The 21525-nt window shown below is 42.5% G+C and overlaps 1 protein-coding gene across 21 annotated transcripts in view; it reads right to left on the bottom strand.

Annotated features, from left to right (window-relative positions):
* Positions 1 to 21525, bottom strand: part of PHACTR1 (phosphatase and actin regulator 1) — a 500502-nt gene that overhangs the window by 32248 nt on the left and 446729 nt on the right. For all 21 annotated transcript variants that reach the window (XM_070584084.1, XM_070584081.1, XM_070584079.1 and 18 more), the window contains 2 exons: positions 15798 to 16045; positions 12781 to 12937 (listed from right to left, as the gene is read on the bottom strand). In XM_070584084.1, the coding sequence (XP_070440185.1) occupies positions 12781 to 12937; positions 15798 to 16045 (405 nt within the window). The remainder of the gene's footprint in view (positions 1 to 12780; positions 12938 to 15797; positions 16046 to 21525) is intronic.

The following is a 21525-nucleotide window of genomic DNA, read 5'->3' as shown; positions in this document are numbered from 1 at the left end:
AAGGCTGCCCATTTTGAAGAACTATTGTTTTAATGTTTCAATGGGCACTGAACACAAAATTTTCAGAATCACACTTCCTAAAATAGAAGCGTATTCACTTATATGTCAAAGGAATTGCCTTTAGAATCAGAAGGAAAAGCGATTTTCCAGGGTTTGTATCTTTGGATAATTTTTCCTGTTTATATTCTGTCTAAAAATTACTATTTAGTTAGCATATATGCAATTTTCGAGGCTATTATAAAAATCTTTGCATTCTAACCAAGAAGAGTGAAATGAACAAAATGAAGATAAATAAAGTGAATTACCTTATTAGCATTTTGCATGAGATTTGAGGTGTTTTGCCAGTAAACAAAGATGTGCGGGGACACATGGAAAACAACTAGACTGCTCATTTCTCAGTTGTGATCCAGTTCTGCTATTTAAATATTCAGGACTGCGTGCAAGCTCTATAGAGGAGCTGCAGAAAAATCACATAAAAACCCGAAGCCAAATTTGGTAGGTGAGAAAGAGCACTACGTACCATGGGAAGTACTCTGGAGACTGGAAATGCCAACTTCCCCATTGAAACAAAGAACAAAGAATTCTTCATAAGTATAAATGATCGGCGCTTCATTTATCATTTGAATGGTGGAATCACCAGAATAGGCCAACTCCAAACTAAGCACCAGCTGAAGAATCCTCCAAAGTACCTGCTCTTTCTTCAAAATTATTAATGAAGCTTCCTCAGCTGTGATGAACTAGCAGGTAGCTACATGCGGAAACATCTCTCATGTATGCATTGAACTCAATTTAATTCTTCTAGCCAAGTGGGATGGAAGAACCTACCGAGGGGAGAATTTAAGGATTCCTTTTATCACAGGCCTTTTGATTACTGAAAATGTTTCTTAAAGAGGACTTGGTTCCACATCCTAGTATAGCCAGAAATAACCATGTGAACTTGGCTGGCAGCTTAACCTCTTTTGGCCTCTGTTTCTTTATCTATAAAATTAAAGGTATTAAAGGCAGTGAGAATGACTGCCTGCTGGAGCTCTAATTCCATTATTTTTTCAGATCCAGAAGATGCAGTTGTGAAGTATGTGAAGAAACCCACAAATGGGCTCCTTGAGACACAGGCACAAAGCCCACAGTGAAAAACAATCTCCGAATAAGTCAGCCTGAACGCACTGGACCGGATTCTGCGGGAGGATTCCATGCAACAAAATTATCTTTCAACCAAAGTTTGAAAGATACTTTGGATGCTTCATAAGATGATTTAACTCATAGTTTATTCATTGCCTCCTGGTAAATTCACAAATGGCTCTGAGAGATCCTTTCAGGGATAAAAGTATGATAGAAATGACACATTCTTATGATTGTTTAGTTTATAAGGGGATCAAAAGATTGTAGGAAAGAAAGAGAAAATGTACTGCAAGAAAAGTGGCCTGACAACTCGAGTTGAAGCTGTTCATAGGAATGCTCATAAGAGAAAATAACTCTGAATCAAATGTTTAGACTATTCAACGTTTAAATTACCCAGAGCCCTGCCCCAACCCCATTCTTTCGGGAACATTTAAAAAAAAATGGAAAGAGAAATAGTCTAAAATAAATTTTCACCAATAGAAGAATGTGCTCCAGATAGACTCACATTTTCTCCACAGAACTTGCCTTTAGCATCTCTCTCCCAGACGAAACCAGAGAACAATGAGTATTCCTTGACTAGCTAGTCTTGATCCTTTCAGAGGGATGATTATCTAGCTCTTTTAACTGATACCTAGTACACTGTTGTGTACACAGCAGATGTCTAATCAATACTTTCCAATAGAATCAATTTGTTGAAGCTGAGGTTCCATGGCCTCCCTTAGTAACTCGTGTCCCTGGGAAGTTAACCTGAAACTCACAGAGAATAAACTCACTCGGCTCAAGGTCCACCACTCCTTTGTGCTGTCTCCCAGTTGTACTTAAGCTAGTTTTTTCTTTAAACAGGAGCAGTGTTTATTTTGGGTCTCATTTTTCTCTAATTGAGATTATTTTGATTTCCATGAGTCACTTTACTAAACTAGACCTCAGGAGCAATTCATTCATCGATGCAGATCTTGGACATGTAGTGACACTGGCTCCAACAGAGACCCTCACAGACTCTCCGCATGGTCTGCTCCCCTCAGGTTAACCAGTCTCAGCATTCCAATGGCCAATTGGCTGCCACTTTCCTTCAGCCAACTGTGAAAAGGCTTTTACTTACTTTTAGTTTTGACGAATGAAAACTGGATATATTTAAGGTGTACAGTGTGATATTTTGATATCTGTATACATTGTGAAATGATTATCACAATCAAATTAATTAACATACCTATTACCTCCCACAGTAAGTTATCATTGTGTGTGTGTGTGGTGAGAACTCTTGAGATGTGCTTTCCTAGGAACTTTCAAGTATACATTACTGTTAACTATAGTTGCCATGCTGTTCATTAGGTCTCCAGAATTTATTCACCTTATAACTAAAAGTTTGTACTCTGAGCAATATCTCCCCCTTTTCCCACACTCCCCAGCCTCTGGTAATCACCATTCTACTCTCTGTTACTATGAGTTCAAGTTTTTTTGTTTTGGTTTTTTAAGATTCTACATTGAGTGAGTTCATGCAACATTTGTCTATGTCTGGCTTATTTCACTTAGCATAATGACCTGCAGGTTCATCCATATTGTTGCAAATGGCAGGATTTCTTTCCTTTTAAGGATGAATAATATTCCATTGTATATATGTACCACAAAAGTCTTTTAGTCAAGTCTTTTTGAGATGTGACAGTCCCTTTTATATGACTGGAGCCATGACCAGCACAACCTTCAAACAAAGAGCCATGACAAGCGTTGGCTCAAGGGAGGTGAGGCTCAGCCACCTTGTGCTCATCACATACCCCAGTGCTCCTCTACCTTTCCCAGCCCCCCCTGCCGTGGACTGGGGTCCTGAGCCTAGTTCTGGTTAGTAGATTATGAGCAGAAGTGGTGTGTGCATCTCCTCTACTCCCTCTTCCCTTGCTATTGAGATGTTGGAGCCATGCGTTCTACAAATATGTAATGGCTACATGATGGGTAGAGGCCATCTGATCCGCACACTAGGCTTTACTTCAGTGAAAAATAAACCTTTACTGCCTTAAACCATTGGGATTCAGGGTATGCCTGTTTGGGCAACTCGCATGACTTATTCTGACTGATAGAGTCTAGCATAACATGGCATTCAGATTCACAATGAGAGGGAAGGAACTATGTTCATTATCTAGTATAATTATTGTATCTACTATAATAATGAGATTTACTTCATCTAGTGTTCCTGATGACCTTGGTGGGAGGTCCATCTTACAGATATGGAAACTAAGGCTCGACAGGAACCCAGCTAAGAAATAGTGGATGGAGCTTTCAATATAAGTTTCAGCCTCACAGTCTTCGATTGTTCCTTCTGCCAGACCACTGCCTCTCAAACTTTAGTGCACGTGAGAATCACACTTGCTAAGATGCAGATTTCTGGACCCCATCCTCAGAATTTCTGATTCAGAGTCTGGGTGGGGCCTGAAAACATGCATTTAACAAGTTCCTAAGTGATGCTGATGCCACTGACCAAGGGATCACATTGTGGGACCACGTTCCTTCCCACATTGCATCAGACACAAGTGTCTTGAAACCCAAACCTCAGCATCAAGTGATTCAGACCTTCCTACTTAGTGTGGACAGTATTACTGAAATGCAATAAAAAGCTCAGTTAGCTCCAAGATGGGAGAAAAATCTCCTCTTCCCTCTTCCTTCCATGGCTTATCTCTCCCTCGAGGACATTTGTATACTTGAGCCTGAGCCACCGATGTAGAACTCCACCATCCTACACAAGCCTTACCCAAGCACAGGAACCTGGGAGGGAAATTCTGTTCAACATAAAAATTAAACCAAACTCAACATTTTTCTCAGCATCTTTACCTGAAAGAGGAAAGTCTTAGATTTGGAAGATGTGTTTCTCTTTGCTGCTTATCATCTCTAAGATTATTAGCTCAGTTTCCTCACCTACAAGACAGGATTCCCAAGAGCAGCCACCTTGCGGGCTTGTGGTGCTGATGGGAAAGTACTGTATCAACTGCAAAGGGCTCTAAAGTCTTAGATAATATTCTGTCATGGACCATCACCCTGAGTGGTTGTCTCTAAACATAGAAAGGTTGATTCTTCTTTTACTTAGCCAAATATTCCAAGAAACAGGGTCTTTCTTTCTGCCATCTGCTCAGATTAATAACAAACAAGAATAACCATCACAGAGAATCCCAATAACAATTAGGAGAAAAATCACTGGGGAACTAAAAGGCCTCCCCTTATCTAACTATTTTGGGTTAAGAGGAAGCTCTTAAAATGTGGTCATGGAGCTGCCGGAAGATTCACCCATCCTCTGATCAGCCTGTAGTTGAAATAGCTATGTCCTTCCCATCCCCTGGGCCTCAATCTGAAATGCTGCTGGAATAATCAGCCATTTCAGAAAGCTATGAAATAGAAAACTAAACAAGACTCGCTATCCCCCAGTGATGGCCACTTTTTTTTTTTTTTTAAACCTTTGCCAGTTTTAAACACTGAGATTGATTCTGCTCCTGCTGGGTCAAAACGCAGCTCTTTGTCCTCCACACTTACTGTATCATTGAGAAATGTACAGGCGGCTGGGACAGCTGCCAGTCACCAACATAGAGGCCTGGAAGAGCCTGACAAGATGGGGCTTTGTTCCTGGATATCCAGCGTGGGGCTTGCAAGCCCTGACTCCTCTCCTGACACACACACACATGTGCACATGCACACACACATGCATGAGCACACACACGCACACACACACACACACTGCCAGGGCTCAGAAACTCTGTCTTGGCAACAGGAATGTCAAGAACTCAGTCTTCACTGCATTTCTTTTTTTTTTTTTAAAGATTTTTTATTTTTCCCTTTTTCTCCCCAAAGCCCCCCCCAGTACATAGTTGTATATTTTTAGTTGTGGGTCCTTCTAGTTGTGGCACGTGGGATGCCATCTCAGCATGGCTTGAGGAGTGGTGCCATGTCCGCGCCCAGGATCCGAACTGACCTGGGCTGCCGAAGCGGAGCGCGAACTTAACCATTTGGCCATGGGGCTGGCCCCACTCACTGCATTTCTTAACAGCTGGAGGCTGGGGTGAGAGGGTAAGAGGCTACAAACCTCACTGCAAGGCTCTGAGACGTGTTCAGTGGCTGGGTCCCTGTGACGGGTGTGGCTCATGCTTCAATGCCAGAACCACTATACATGTGGTTTCGAAGTTTTTTTCCACCTCCTCCCAATATGCCTCACTCAAAGCTTATGAGGGCAGCTTTCACACCTTTTATTTCAAAAAAAAAAAAAAACCAATGAATATGTGGTTGCCCTTAACTTTCCATCAGACAGGTAATGCTGTAGTCTCAGCTCAACTCAGCACCTTTCCAAAGATGTCAGCATTTCTGATGGGCTTTTACAAAGAATTTTCTATTTTGTGCAGAGTTAATGGGAGACGTCAAATCATCAGAAAGCAGCGGAGCTACCTGAAGAGTCCACGTGTTTGTCATGCAAATGCTGCAGAACACAATAGCTACGGTCAAGTCATCTTTCACTCTGGTTTAGCTTGTTCCATCACTCACCTTCAGTGTGGTGACTGCTATCTAATTTCAGTTTTGTTTATGGGAGGTCTCAGAATCTACAGAAAAAGTCCACTCATCTGAGCCCTTCCCATCCAGGCTTTTGGACGTGATAGTGAGCAGTCACAAATGTCCTCTTTCCATTTTTCTCTGGTCCCTTCCAAGCTGGGCTCTACTCCATGCTACACCACAGCCAAAGTGATGAGGATGAGGATGAGGATGAAGACGAGGACGGAGCAAGGCTGCAAGGGCCAGGTCTACAAGGAAGCTACTCCAAAACTTCACTCAAGTCTATTTTCTTCCCTTCTTTCTTTCCAGTGATTCACGGTGACGCATGTCTAGGGCGCGCTAAGTCAGTCAAAGCTGAATTAAATTCATAGAGCCTTTGATTGTTATTCCTATTTTTAGAAAGTGCTTTTGCAGCAGCAGAAATTACCTAGCCTGCAGAGATGCCAGGTCACACTTAGTATCAGTCCTCAGATTTTTGGGGCAGATGCCATTTGCCACCTTGGAATTAGGCTCTGGTGTGTCAGACTCATAGCACCAATTCTCCCAAACCATAAACAGTGTGCAAGCTACAGTTAGAAGTCAGGATCACTATATTTTATGGCCTGTGGTTCGAGCATAAAAAATGGATTTCAATTTTCTCCCTTGAACATTGTATTATGATTTAAAGCAGCACATAATCCTCAGTACATATTATTTGATATTCTGCCTATACTGCCTATAGTGTGAACTACTTAGGAGCATAAAATACAGACCTAGAATACTCTTTCTTTCTAGCCTATTATTAAATTCTAAATAAGAGAGTATAACATACAGGTTTCAGGGGGATGATCAGGCTGTCATTTTCCACCTTGCTATCTCATTCACCACCTCCCTGCCACCACAAAGACAACAGATGTTTAAGTGATGGCAATGATAAGTAGCGAAGAGGAGAGAAGATGGAGTTTTGGTACTTTTCAGGGGAGGCTCCTGCATCAGCTCTATCTCACGGTGCTTAGTGTGCTTTTCATGCCTTATAGATTCAAACGATCAACACTCACCAGGTGCTTTCACCTTAAATCCTTCTGATGCCCAGACTCCAGGGCATTAAAGAAAAGAAAGTAGTTACAACTATTTCTACCAACTTCTTTATCCAACTTCATGTGTTCTTCAGTAGTCATTTGTAAACATTCTAAAGACCACCCGACTTAAATTCCTCAAACAGAAAGGGCTGGATCAAAAGTTCTTTTTAGGAATGTGGTACTTTGCTTTAATGATCAATCCAGATAAATAACTACATTCATCTTAATTTGGATCCTACAGGATGTTAATTTCAAATTGCTACAGACACACACACGCACACTTCCATATTTACATTTACAACACACAGAATAGTTCTGTCTCACGTCCACTAAATTTGTAGTGCACGCACATAAAGTTTATGACTATACTGTAGATAGGAAAAACTGTGGCTTCTAGGTCAGAGATTAAAACCAGGGGGCTCCAGGCTGAGATGTGGTTCTTGGGTTGAATTTAGCCCATAAATATATTCTGCTTGGTCTGTATAATGTTTCAGAAATTTCGAATTTCGATTTAAAAAATCCATATTTTTTTCAGAAAATCTGATAAACTGGTCCTTCGTTTCTGCAAAATGACAGGGGGCTGAAGCTGAATAGCAATGGCCCTTTCAGATAAGGGGTGGACTTTCAGTCTCGCCCCCATTCCCAACAGTCCCTGTTAACACTCTTGGAACCGCCTGCTTCACTCATGTTTGATATCTATCTGGGCCCAGCATGCATTTCTAGGTAGAGCCAATTTATACTTCCCCAAATGTTAAGGATTGAACTGTGTCTCCCTAAAACTCATATGTTGAAGTCCTAACCCCTGGTACCTCAGAATGTGATCTTATTTGGAGACAGGGTCTTTATAAAGGCAATCAAGTTAAAATGAGGTCATTGGGTGGGCCCTGATCCAATATGACTGGTGTCCTTATAGAAAGGGGAAATTGGGACACAGAGACACACACAGGGAGAAGTGAAGATGAAGGGAGAGATCAGGGTGATGCATCTACAAGCCAAGGAACACCAAAGATGGCCAGCAAACCACCAGAAGCCAGGAGAGAACCAGGGAAAAGACTCTCCCTCATCACTATCAGAAGGAACCAACCCTGCCAACACCTTGATCTCAGACCTTCAGTCTCCAAACTGAGACAATAAATTTTGTTTGTCTATATCTTGTTATGGCAGCTTTAGAAAACTAATACTCCAAGTAGCTTGAATTAAGCCAGCATCTTCCTTTGATCATTGGGAAGAATCATAGGTGAGTGGCCTTAATCACTGGCTACATCAGATCTAGGAAAAGGACATTACAAGGAGAAAGATTCTTTCCCTAACCAAGCAAGCCTTCCAAGAGCTTCCCCATAGAGACGCTTTCAGTTTTAAGTGGGGGCTATGCTGTTCCAGCTCAGATGGGTGCTGTAAAAATTCTGGTCAACTGTGACGGCAAAAACGATGATGACAGTTCACCCATAGTAGGAGGGTGATATTTTAAGGGTAAAGAGCTATTTTAGGGGAACAAGTGTGTCAGGGAGGCAGACTGCCCAAATCCTCATTTACTCCTGAGCTTAATTTAGATTACATACTCCTACATACGCTGCAAGGCACCTTCTGTTGTATTTTTGTTTCCAGGCCTTTCCTCCCCCTGTCTGCTTCAAACATTACAGAGGGTATTGGAGGGGACTGAGGAAAGGATCTCACTTGGAGAGATCCTGGGCCAGCGGGGTCGGGAAGGCTGCTCTTCTCCAAGAAGAGGCCTAAGTGCACTGGCTGTTGAGGAACCATGAGCAGGTCAAGTTTCAGAGTCTTAGTTCCTTCCTTGTAAAATAAGTAGTCCTGCTAACTTACATAATGATTCACTTTCTAAGGGATGTTTCAGAAACAAAAGCATTATTTAGGTGTCAAACTTCTCTTTAGTCCCTGAATACCCCATTCCCAGTGGTCCTGAGCTCCATCCTTTGGGGGGTTTCACTTCTTTAACCAATCAACTCCCCAAGCTGGAAAGTAGAGAAGGGCCAGAAGGCACTGCTGATCAAGAGGTCACCCTGCCAGGTCACCCTAACTACGAACATACAGAAGCATGGCTCCATGTCTAATTTTTTAAATGATGATTTTGTGGTAAATTCGAGTCATATGCATGAAATATTTTTCTTAGGGGAATAAAAAGCTTGGTGAATGAAGGGAACTAGAAGTGAATCTCATAGTAAGATCACACAGTTAGGCTGACCACTTCCTAGGGTTCAGGTTGAAGGGCCCGAGAAGGGACCCAGAGAGAAAGCAGCATGCGCTTGCATTTGGGGGGGGCTCTGGTGGGTAAGGAATTGCCCTAAGGTCTCCACATTTCCACGGACTAGAAGTCACCAGAGATAAAAAGACCTGCCCACAGAGCCCCGAGAAGGGACCCTTAGACCTGTGGACTCTAAGCTTTTTCAGAACTCTAGCAATAAAAATCTAAGCATGTATCCCCACATATGCCATTTCTTTATCTACATTACATACAAATACTACTGCACTGATGGGTGACGCACATCAGAAGATAGACACAAGCAATCAACCTAAAAAGAATGATATAAAAGAAATTTAAATACATGTTCTGGTATTTTCATCCCCCCCACAGCCAGGCAGATGGCCTTGTTCGTCCCTTGGTTCTGTGTGCACCCATCCTGAGTCTGCATTGGTAAGGAGCAGTGCGATGGTGCACCCAGTTGATCATGTTCATGTCTCAAGGGCAGCCCACACTTCTCAAATGGCGGTTGGTTGAAATAGTTATTTATCATCAAAACATCCAGATGCCTTGTTGACTGAGGTTCAGGAGAGTCTGCCCAACAGCATCAATGAGAAAACATTTTTGGAAGATTAATATTTTTGCATTCTTAAGTAGAAACTCTGCCTTAATGCTTGACATCATTTTACTTGGTGTTTCTGCTCCCTACCCCCAATTTGGAATTATTCTTGAAGTGCTGAATTGCTGGGTTTTTTATGCTATTAAAACTGTCAGGCTAAAATTATGTTTTATATCTTGCTTACTCCATGAGGACTGCAGACTTGGCTGCAAGCTTTTCAAAGTGCTTAAGCTTTCCAGCACAGTTTTGCTACCTCAAATAGCCAAAGAAGGCGGCAGGCCTGTGGTTTCAGAAATGCAAACTCTACAACAGATTGCTACATTCTTTTCCTTTTTATGATAATAAAGCTCACATTTCGCACATGGCGATCAGATGACCCAGTCTAATCCCCTTGGATTAGGAAATAAAGGCACAGGGAGGGCAAATGACTACAGAGGGAACTGCAGACCAGAGCTAGAAGCCAAGGCTCCTGACCTCAGGTTATTCTCTCTCTGCCACCGTCACCTTCTGGTTCTCAGACTTCCCCTTCACTCCGCCCTGGCTTTAGGGTGAGTGAGTGGCTGGAAGCACAAAGCTGGGTTCTCATTCTAAAGGGAAAAGTCCTTAAACCCCCTGGGTGTGAATCAGTGGCTGCACTACCTCAGAGAAGACCCGGCGACGCAGATTTGGCCTATCCACCTGATTGCTGAACTCTGTACAACCTTGTCAATCTGCTAAACACTCCTGATGTCCTCTCCTTTAGACCTAATTCCTGTAATCTGGCCAGAGATGCCCCGGATCTTACTACAAGGATATAAACTCCCAGTTCAAAGAGTGAACAAAGACAAAGTGGATTCAGGGCAAGGATGCAGGCCAGCTCAACACCTAGAATATGCCCCACACGGCCCTCTCTACTTCCATCCTTCTCTCTCTAGTCAGTGTGTGTTCTTCCTCTACCGGCCAGGGTGAAAGAGGGCTGGAAGAGGATGCACACTACGGTAATCCTTCAGTGGATTTTATGAATTCTAAGCAGTATTTAAGTGTTGGTACAGAGGAAGGGTTAGGAAAGGGTTGATTTACAAGGATAAGGCTTCAAATGCAGAGAACTTCTTCTAATGCAGGGATAACCTATGTCTCTTCCCATCTCTGGGTTCTGTCACTACCACTGCCAGCCGGTCATGTCGGTGGTATATGGATACGGATTCAGGCACAAGAAGCTGGGGGCTGTTTCTCTTTAGGGAGTATGTTCTGGAAGAACAAGGGCCTCTTTTACCTGTCAGTTACCTCCAGGTGGAACGGCTCTACAGTGGACAAGCAGAGTGGCCGGCAGCACACATGTGGGCCAACCAAACTCATCTGCTTTCTGTATCTCCCATCTTTCTCATTCTCTCCACAGAAGATGCCCCTCTGGTCAGCCAGATGTGCTGGCATCTCACTGACATCTGCAGAGAAATCTTCCATTTTCCCCACATACCTGGGGCTCTGCTGTACTCTAGCAGAGCCGGGTGAATGGGAAGTGAGGGGAAAGAACTACAATAAAGGATGCCCACACTAAGGAGGTAGGAGATGGGTGCAGAGGGGCTGGGGTCAAGGATGTGCTCCTTCTCTTTCTTAGCCCCTCAAAGGATAGCCCTGTTTGTATTAGGTGTAAAATTGAACAAGCTGGTCAGGAAGCAGACCAGAACTGTATCCCACCCACCCCCAGAGATATGACCTGGCTATACATAGTCCAGGAGAGGAGACTTGGGGAGGCCAGGATCATTGTCTCCAAGTACCCTAAAGCAAGCATGTCAAGAGGGAGAGGCTGTGCGTAGCTGCAGAGAGAAGAGAATAAGACCAATAGGTGGGAGTTGCATGGACAGAGATTTCAGTTCAATAGAAGGAAGAACGTTTAACAATCCGGCTCTCCAACAAGGGACAGGCTCTCCGGAGTGCTGTGAGAACTATCACTGAGGGATGGAGAGAGATCTGGATGACCAAAGTGTGGACATGTTACCGCAGTCAACGAGTATGAGTGTGTGGCAGGTGGTTAGATATTTTCATTCTGTGACTCTAAAGAGTGCATAACACAAGGCCAAATCATCCATCAGTGTTGGCCATTTTACACAGCCCTGCACCATTAAAACAACCTCCTCCACAAGTAAACCCATCAATGACGAGAAAGAAGCTGCCCTTAAGTAATGAAATGAGGCCGGTGGGAGGGCAGAACACCAGCGCACTGTTGGATGACGTCTCTGCAGCTGTAACCTGTTTATGCACCAGTTTCCTCTCCTGTACTTAGAAGATGACAATGAATGCTGCTTGACGGGGTTGTCAGGTAGAGAAAACGGAATAACAGCAGCAGCTAACTGCATGGTTACTACGGGCCAGGCACTGTCTCAAAGGCTTTACTTATATTGTTTGTTCTTACCATTCCCCATTTTACAAACGCAGAAACATAGGCAAAGAAAATAAGTGACTTATTCAAGGCTATAGAGCTAGTAAGAGGGAGAGTCAGGATGAAACCCTGGAGACGATTACACATTGCATCAAGCCCTTAGCACTGTGCCTGGGACCAAGGAAGGGCTCATGTGATAAGTACTGTTATAGACAGGGAGCCCTCTGGGGCCATTGCATGTGACATTACGCAGGTAACTAAAGTTCTCTGTGTCTGGTGTTCTCATCTGTAAAATGGGCAGAAAAAGGTCCATTTCATAGGGCAGCTCAAAGATTAAATGATTTAACACATGTAAAATGTTTAGAAGAATGCCTGGCAAATACTAAGTGCTCCACGAATGTTAGCTAATACCATATAAACATGGCCTACATTACAAATACACACATAGGTGTTAACCTATTAATATAACATACTGCTATGACCGTCTATAATGTCCATACACAAGAGCAATCACTCAAGAGAAGTCACAGTTCAGCAATGAGGCATCACTAACAGCCAGTGATCTCTTCTGGTTGTATAATATAGCAGAAAGGGCATTTATTTGATTGCTTTGTGCTTCATCAAATGACAACTCCTATGTATACAGGTCATCAATTCTCCTGGATGGTGATGATCTTTCCACAGATGGTTATTCTCCCTGGAAACCTGCCGCTCAGCTTCTCCCTGAACTTTTAACCAAGTAAAATTTGCAAGATTTGGATGAGTGAAGGGGAAAGGACTATAGAAGCAACCCTGGAAAAGAAAATGGGATGTTTTCCATTGACTTTTTCTGCAGTAACCTCTTCAAGAGACACTCAGGACTGATGTCTCCATTCTTCTCCTAAAACCCACAGAGCTGGTGGGTCTGCTGTCCTACCTGGTGAGCTTGGTGCCAATCTGCTGCCTCAGCTCCAGTCTCTCTTCATCTGTCTGCCTGGGGAGGATGTTCTTTTCTTCTAGCTCTCGCTTGGAGGGCCTGTTGCTGAGTTTGATGGCTAAGGAGTCCTTTCTGCACACCTTCATGGCCAGGGAGCCTGCAGAAGGGAGAAACAAGTTTCAGTTAATGCTGACACAAACCTGCCTGGCCTCCCACAGGGCCAACCGTGGCCCACAAGGTAAAAGGCAGGAAGACAGACACCATGGGCTCAACATCTGAGAGTGGTTAAGGCCTCAAAGGCCACTTTGATGGAGTTCCTGCAACCAACATGTTCTACATGCCTAATAGTGTGTTGGGCAAGTAGGAGCACATGGGGAGCCTGTGATTGCATCTCTGCTCTCCAAGAACTCCCAGCATGCAGGCAATATTGCAAAGGAGGGAAAGACAGACTGTGGAGTGCAACAGAATGCAAAGGGGAGAGAGAGGACAGAGGCCTGTAGTAAGAATGGGAAGTTTCACAGAGGAGGAGGAGCTGGCACCTGCAGGATAGATGAGATGTGAACAGGCAGCAAGCCAGTGGACATCTTCAGGCAGGAAAGCTCACAGATGACGAATAAGCCAGGTAATCACAGGAAACAAAAGAGATGAGCTCCAGTGGAGCTGGGCATATGTAAAGGAAAATAAAGTTGAGCAGACGGAGTGGGGTCAGTTTGGAATGGAATTGAGGTCACTGAAATAGGTAATATTCTGGGATTGTTTTTTCTTCTTAACATAAGAAGTTCTGAGCAGCCAGGGCAGGGCTGCCTCCCATCTGGAATAAATCCATGGTTCTCATTTTTGGTTGTCAAAACTGGGGTTTGGCGGGGAGACTGCTTCTGGCATCTAGTAGGTAGAGGCCAAGGATGCTCCTAGCCATCCTATAATGCACAGGACAGCTCCCACGACAAAGAATTATCTGGTCCACAATGTCAATAACGCCGAGGTTGAGAGACTGTAGTATAAAACATTCAATGCTCTGGCAGGAAACGGCGAGCAGAGGCTAAGCAGCTGCTCCTTCCACTCGTGAATCATTTCCACCTTTGGCTGCCCCTCCGTGGTTCTCTCCTTGACATTACTGTGATCATTTCATGGGTCACCAGTACTCTGACCGGCTCGAATTGAGCTGGGTCTCTGAAGTCTGGTAAGTAAAGCAAGAGGAAGAGACTGGGAAGCAGCAAGTTTGCTGGATTCCTTCTTTGGATTTGGGGTTTGTTTTATACTGCTTGTCTTCTTTCTTCCCCCACTGGTTTTAAGAACATGGGCTTTGCAATGAGACGCAGCCAGCATCACATCCCAGCGCTGCCACTTTATAGATGTGAGGCTCTGGGCAAGTCACCTACTCTCCACTTTCTTCCCTTATCCATAACATGGGGCAATAGAGTCTGTGCCACTGGGTGTTGTAAGACATAGATAAGAGAAGAAAATCTTAGCAAGTTGTCAGGCACACAGTTTATACATAGTAAAAGGTTGCTATTATATAAATTCATTAATTAAAAAGTTGACCAAATATCAGTCTATAAACACTTAACTAAAATTTATTTATTGTTCATGGCCAGAATGATAGATTTTGAACTTTGCTTTCTTCATTTCTTCTCTCTTAGCCCATTTAAAGGCCTTAAACAAGAAAATATGTGCAAATCATATATCTGATAAGGGGTTAATTTCCAAAATATATAAGGAACTCATACAACTCAACAAAAAAAACAAACAACCTGATCAAAAAACGGGCAGAGGACATGAATGGATGTTTTTCCAAAGAAGATATATAGATGGCCAACAGGCACACGAAAAGAAGTTCACCATCACTAACTATTAGGGAAATGCAAATCACAACTACAACAAGATATTACCTCACACTCATCAAAATGGCTATTATTAAAATGACAAGAAATAAGTCTTGGAGAGGGTGTGGAGAAAAGAGAACTCTCCTATGCTGTTGGTGGGAATGCAAACTGGTGTAATTATGGAAAACAGTATAAAGATTTCTCAAAACAGTTAAAAATAGAAATACCATATGATCTATTCCACTTCTGGATATTTATCCAAAGAACATGAAAACACTAATTCGAAAAGATGTATGCACCTCTATGTTCATTGCAGCATTATTCACAATAGTCAAGACGTGGAAGCAACCCAAGTGCCCATCAATAGATGAATGGATAAAGAAGATATGGTATATATACACAATGGAATACTACTCAGCCATAAAAAACATGAAATTGTGCCATTTGCATCCATGTGGATGGACCTTGAGGCTATTATGCTTAATGAAATAAGTCAGACAGAAAAAGACAAGTATCCTATGATTTCACTTATATGTGGAAGCTAAATAAGCAGACAAACAGATAAGGAGAACAGATTAGTGGTTACCAGAGGGGAAGAGGTGGGTGGAGGCTGAAAGGAGTAAAGGGGCACACATCTATGGTGACAGGTGGAAACTCGACTTTTGGTGGTGAACATGATGCAGACAATATAGAAGTCAAAATATAATGATGTACATCTGAAATTTACATAATGTTATAAACCAATGTGACCTCAATTAAAAAAATTTAAATTCACGTCTTCTAAAGTTGTTGAGATATGCTTAAAAATGAATTTGTTGCATACACAGTGGTTAGTATGTCTGAGTATTTTGCAGCCTGAAATTGAATTTTAGGGGTCCCTGCCTTTTTTTCTTTGAGGGAAAGTTGTTGCATCCCAAGGGAAGAAATCAAAGAAAGAAAGAGTCATCTAAGAAGTAGGAGGTGGTAGCATGGTGTTGCAATTTTTAGAGCTATGAGGATGCATGAAGAACATTTACCCTTTCATTTTACTGGTGAAGAAACTGAGGCCCCAAGAGGTTAACTGAGCTACCCTATGACCCAGGGCCAGTTGACACCAGACCCCGGATTAGAACTGAAAGTGCTGGGCAGCTCAGTCAGCTCTCTTTCCATAAGCCACACCCCTCCCACCTCGGTGAAGACCTGGGATGCACGCACTGGTATACAATGAGCTGTCGTCATCCTCGTCCTCTTCCTCCTCCTCCTCTTCTCTCGTGTACAGGCAAGAAGAGTCTTCGTAGTCTGATTCATGAGGCACATTTTCTTTATTGTCATCACATTCAATCACAACAGTTGGCACTTGTCTTATTTCCGGAAGGCCCAGAGGTCCTGCTTTTGTGACACCATCACCCGAGTGCAAACCAGGGCTGTGGTAAGAAGTGGAACAGGGGACCCGCTGCTCAGAGCTGTTTAAAAAGAGAAAAGAAGACATTCCTTCTGGCTAACACATCCTATAAATGCATCAGAACCTTTCTGAAACTCAGTTGTCCACTCCCAAGAGACAAAGCGTCTACAGGGCAACTGAAGTCTCATTTCTCATCACAGCTAAACATTTTAGGATAGCAGTTTCCTGATGGTAGTAGCAGCATGGAACAGGAAATAAGAATTCTATGGATGGATGATGGTGATGCCAGCACAGCAATGTGAATGTACTTCATGACACTGAACTGTACACTTTAAAATGGTTAAGATGGTAAATTTTCTGTCCTGTGTATTTACCACAATTAAAAAAAATAAAAACAGGGGCTGGTCTGGTAGCGTAGTAGTTAAGTTCATGGGCTCCGCTTCAGTGGCCAGGGGTTCACAAGTTTGGATCCCAGGCATGGACATCTGCACTGCTTCTCAAGCAGCGCTGTGGCAAGCATTCCACATACAAAGCAGAGGAAGATGGGCACAGATGTTAGCTCAGGGCTAATCTTCCTCACATAAAAAAAAAAGGAGGAAAAGAGGGAATAATAAAATAAAATAAAAACAGAATTTTAATTCCACAAATATTTCTGGTTAAGATCGATACCTCCAAGTGCAAAGGGAGGTTCGTTTGCAACCCACTTGTCTCAGAGGAGGAGTAAAAGAATTAACTTGATGGTGAAGCTGGAGATCCAGGAAAGAAAATGATAATGCATGAGATTCTAGCTTTCAAAGCTACACAGAGTGGTTGGTAGGGAGTGGGTGTGGGAGAGACTGTTTGAAATGTCATGGATGGAGATGCAAAGAAAGAGAAGAGGTGGGATCATCAGGCCGGAGACCCATGCATGAACACCAGGCTGGACATGGTCAAGGATGACATACAAAAAGCTCTCTCCCAAGGATGCTGTCAGACCCTCAGCAACCACAGGTAACACCAGTATGATGTTTTTTGTATGTCAATTTTCCAGAAAGCAATGATGAAGATATTCTTGATTCTACCTTTTAAGTTGAGCCAACTCAGATAAAATATATTTTTTAATTAAAAATGATTTGTTTCATAATGAAAGCCACATAAGCTCATCATAGGAAAATTAGGAAACGCATATCTTCAAAAATAAAGTAGTTATTTTCTTAATAGAGTCTATCCTAGGCTCCAATAGCAATTTAGAATCCTTTCTATGACTGTCTCTAAATGAAGTGCAGCAAGAACAATGGAGCCAGAAACACATAGTTAAATTTTATAATTCTTTTTCAGATTAACTAGAAGTGGAATTTATATCTTTCATTTAAGGAATTTCTAAACATAGGAAACTCAGTGCATTTTACCATCCAAAAGCGTTTGACATTCACAAGGAAATAGAGTGCAAGGTAATACTATATATCAAAAATTTTACATTAGACTAGTTTATCCAAAAGAACAATCTTACTCATGACATATGAACATGATAGTCTCCTTTGAAACTTTCAATTACGCTTTAAATTATTGCTACGTCTAATTTAAATTCAATTAACTTTCTTCCTTCCATTGTTTCCCAAGGGCTGTTTTTCTCTCTGTATTTTTCACATAACTCTTCAGTGACACAAATGGAAAATCTAGTTAACACATTATGAGCTATGAACGTTCAAGGCAATGCACTAAATCAACTTAAAAACAAAACAAACCTTCAACTATTGAGTAAGATTAAATCACACATTTACAAAAATGCAGCACCTTATTAGACATTAGCAGTTTAAGGGATCCGTTTCCCACCTAATTTAATATAAATGGCAAAGAGAGCAAGAAGGTGGGGTACATGATAGATGGCCTCCAGGGTGACAAACATAATAGTTGACTGAAAGGTGGCTGACTGGGGCGTCACTGCCCCCCTCACAAGGCGGTCCTTCCATCAGGCAATGACACGCACTGCATACCAGCTGTGCCTGGATTTCTACGTTGGATCTTAAGGGAAGTAGGGATGGAAGAGGCAAAAATGTAATTCCACAGCCCATGTTTTGCCCACCTCTGCCTCCTCCTCTCCCCCATTTATAGTTTAATTAATGGTTCCTACAAAGGCACAGATCTGGGGATATGACAGTTAGGAGCAAGGGATGAAAAGCAGCCAATAGATATTCTTGTGTGGTAGGACGAATCTTCTGAGGAAATAAACGTTGGAAATGAGAAAGCACGAGTTCCTCAAGGTAGAAGGCTCCAAGGTGCCTTAAGAGGATAGAGAAAGGAGAAATATTATGCAAAGGAAGATAAGAAACAGCCTCACAGGTAGTCTGTGATAAACAGGAGACTGGTGTCTCTTCCTTCAAAAACACACGGGAAGTGTGAGACCTTGAGTAGACAGGATTATAAGGCGGATCCCCCAGCTGCCTTGCTAGGTAGTAGGTATCATGCTACCAGCCTTGTAAAATAGGGACCAGCCACGGTGACCAGCGACTGCCTGCTGAGGGCGCTGTAAAAACAGCTGGAGACCTTGCCTGGCCAATCAGGTCACCTTCCTGAAGTGTGAATCTAGCAGCTAATGTCTAATTTCCCATAAGGATGAAGGTGTTTTCCAGGAAGCCAGGTGAATCCACCAAAAGTGTTTTGAAATAGTCTATTAATAAATATCCACTGACTGCCAACTATGTGTCCGGAGAGGTGCTGAGAGGGAGGAAGCCAAAGACCCAGATGATCCCATATATCTGGTAACTCTGGAGAACCACAGAATAGCAAGAAAGGCCAAATGAGAGAAGCGTTGGCTGAGAAGGAGGTTAGAAAGCTTATTATGGCACCTCAGTTTGAGAAGTCAAGACATAAATCTGAGTCCAAGTTTTGCCACTTACGATCTCTTGATGTTGAGCAAATTATTTAACCTCTCTGGGCCTTAGCTTACTCAACTGCAAAAGTGGGTAAACCACACTGTTTTCAGAGGCTGGTGCATGTGATGTGTCCCATTGACATGCCCTTAAGTGAGACCCTTAGTTGTTATTTACAGAAATGGCTTTTCAAGTGGTTTCAAAACACTCTCAGTTTCAGTCTATTCTCCATACTGTTGTTAGAGCAACTTTTAAGACCCTGATCTAGTTGTCTCACTCATCAGAACTCCGAATGCCTGCCCAGTCTACAAGACCAGTGCTCTAAGGGTGACACCAATGGAAAACCCACTTAACACATTATGAGCTATACCATTCAAGGCAAAGAACTAAATCAACTTAAAGGTAGCATCTTTTTACATTTGGCCTCCATCCCTGCTAGTTGTGGGCAGGAAGGGGAACACCCAGCTGAACTACAGTCTTAGTAATGCTGGTTTTATATAATGGAGCTGTCACTTAAAGACGTGCTCTAAATGATAGGTCTTACTGCTAAGAACAGTGAAAACCATTAGCCTGGAAGCAGTTGTTTAACCATAGCATGACATGCAATGCCTTGCACAATGTGACCCATATTATTCACCCAGCCTCTGTTCCCAACTACCTCACCCCTTGGTCATGCACAAGAATGTACTGCAAGCTCTTGGCTTGGAACGCTCTCCCATCCCACCTTCACCTTGTTAATTTCTATTTATCTTTTACTACTCGTCTCAGGCAACACTTTGCCTATGTTCTTGTGAGATTCCACAATTGTGACAATTGTGAACATCTGTTTGCTTACTATCTTCCCTTCCCCAACCAAGCTGTAGGCTCCTTGAGGGGCAGGAACCATGTCTAATTCATGTTTGTATCAGGTGCTTAGCACCATGTCTGACACAAAGTTGTTTATTGTTCTTGCCGAGTGAAAGAAATATGGGCTGGAATCACTGATATTTAGGTGCATTTGTAAGTGGCCGACAAATCACATTCAAAGGGTATTAATAAAGAGATCATTTTTAATTTTCAGGGAGGTATCTAGTGGTGTAGTGCAGGGCTGTGGGTTCAGTGTGGTTGTTGATTTGGTTGGCACTTTTATCAATGGGTTAATGACAAAAGGCCAACCTCATCAAATATGTGGAAGAACGGAGGTAGAGAGGAAAGAAGGGAGAGAAAAAAGCCAGCATTTCCTGAGTGTGTTACCCCCTGTTCTAGAAACTTTCACATCAGTATCTCATTTCATCCTTATAACAACTCTGCAGGAGGTGCATCCTCATGTTATTAAGCGGGAAATCAAGGCTCTGAGAGGGTAATAAACAGGCCCATGAAGACACACGTAGTAAAGGAAGGAGCTGGAATTTGAACCCACCCTGTTTCAATATGCTGAATCCAAAAGTTGATTTGTGATACTTGTAAGATTGTGTACTTTGATTAAACACAAACCCTACTAACTATACACATGCAAGGTGGAGGAAACATCATGCCTTGTCAATAACACTTGTAAAATATGGGCATTATTTTATAAATATTTTAAATCCTACTAACCTGGGTAAGTAAGAGTGTTCTACCCTGCCATGGTCAGGCCACACCTGGGGCACTGAGTTTAAAGGATTCACCTTAGACATTAGATTATAATGGTCAGGATGGTGAAAGGACTCATCTGTTGACGTACTGTCATGGTGACTTTTACAACAAAATGGCACAGCTGAGTAGTTGCAACAGAGCCTCCAATACTTTCTATCTGATTCTTTACAGACAAAGTTTTCTGACCGCTGGTCTAAATCTGTGGTTCCTAAACCTTGATCACACCCTCACTCAATTTTTTTTGTGTGTGTGCCATAAAGTCCATTTACACTATTATTTACTTCAAATTTTTAAGTCTACACTTAAAAAACTTTAAATACTAATTTAGCCTCATCTTAAGCAATAATATCTCTGTAGTCATAGGTTTTATATGCTAATCGTGTTTATAACTTATGCTAAAATAAATATGTGACTATTAAAACTTTTATCAAAGGTTGTCCTAAACTCACTTTATGTACCACCAATGATGTACATATCATTTTGGTTAAATGACGGCCTGGAGCAGATTCTCTCAGCCTCTGCATGACTGAGATTTGGGACTAGAGAATTCTTTGGGGTGGGGGGCTATCCTGTACATTGTTGGATGTTTAGCAGTACCTTGGTCTCTACTCCCTAGATGCTAGTGGCATCTCCTTTGGTCGTGACAACCAAAAATATCACCAGACATTGCCAAATGTCTTCCAGGGGGCAAAATTGCCCGTTTGGAAATGGAATACAGATCCTAGCTCCTAAGTTCCGGACTTGTTGTGTCTCAGGTTGGCACCCTGGGGGTTGTTCCAACACTTTGATGCTATTAGGGTTCCACTGAGTAAGTTATCTCTAGTCTCTGAGCAGTTACCCCACTAACGTAAGAATTCCAAACAGACTCTTGAGTGAAGCAGCTTTTCTCATTCTGTGGCCCAGATCAGTGATTTACAGAACGACACTCTAGTGGCCTGAAAGAGTCACCACATCTTCCAGAGTACCTGTCAAATTGCCTGAAGAAAGCTGACTCACGTAATAAAATCTATTCTGGACCATTCACGTCAAAACTCTTCGGGACTAGGCATTTAAGTTTGCTTGGAATTCAAATGGATCT

This window comes from Equus przewalskii, chromosome 19 (assembly GCF_037783145.1).
Source record: "Equus przewalskii isolate Varuska chromosome 19, EquPr2, whole genome shotgun sequence".
NCBI classification, from domain to species: Eukaryota; Metazoa; Chordata; class Mammalia; order Perissodactyla; family Equidae; genus Equus; species Equus przewalskii.
The sequence above is the reverse complement of the archived record's forward strand: the minus strand, read 5'-3'. Positions and strand labels throughout refer to the sequence as shown.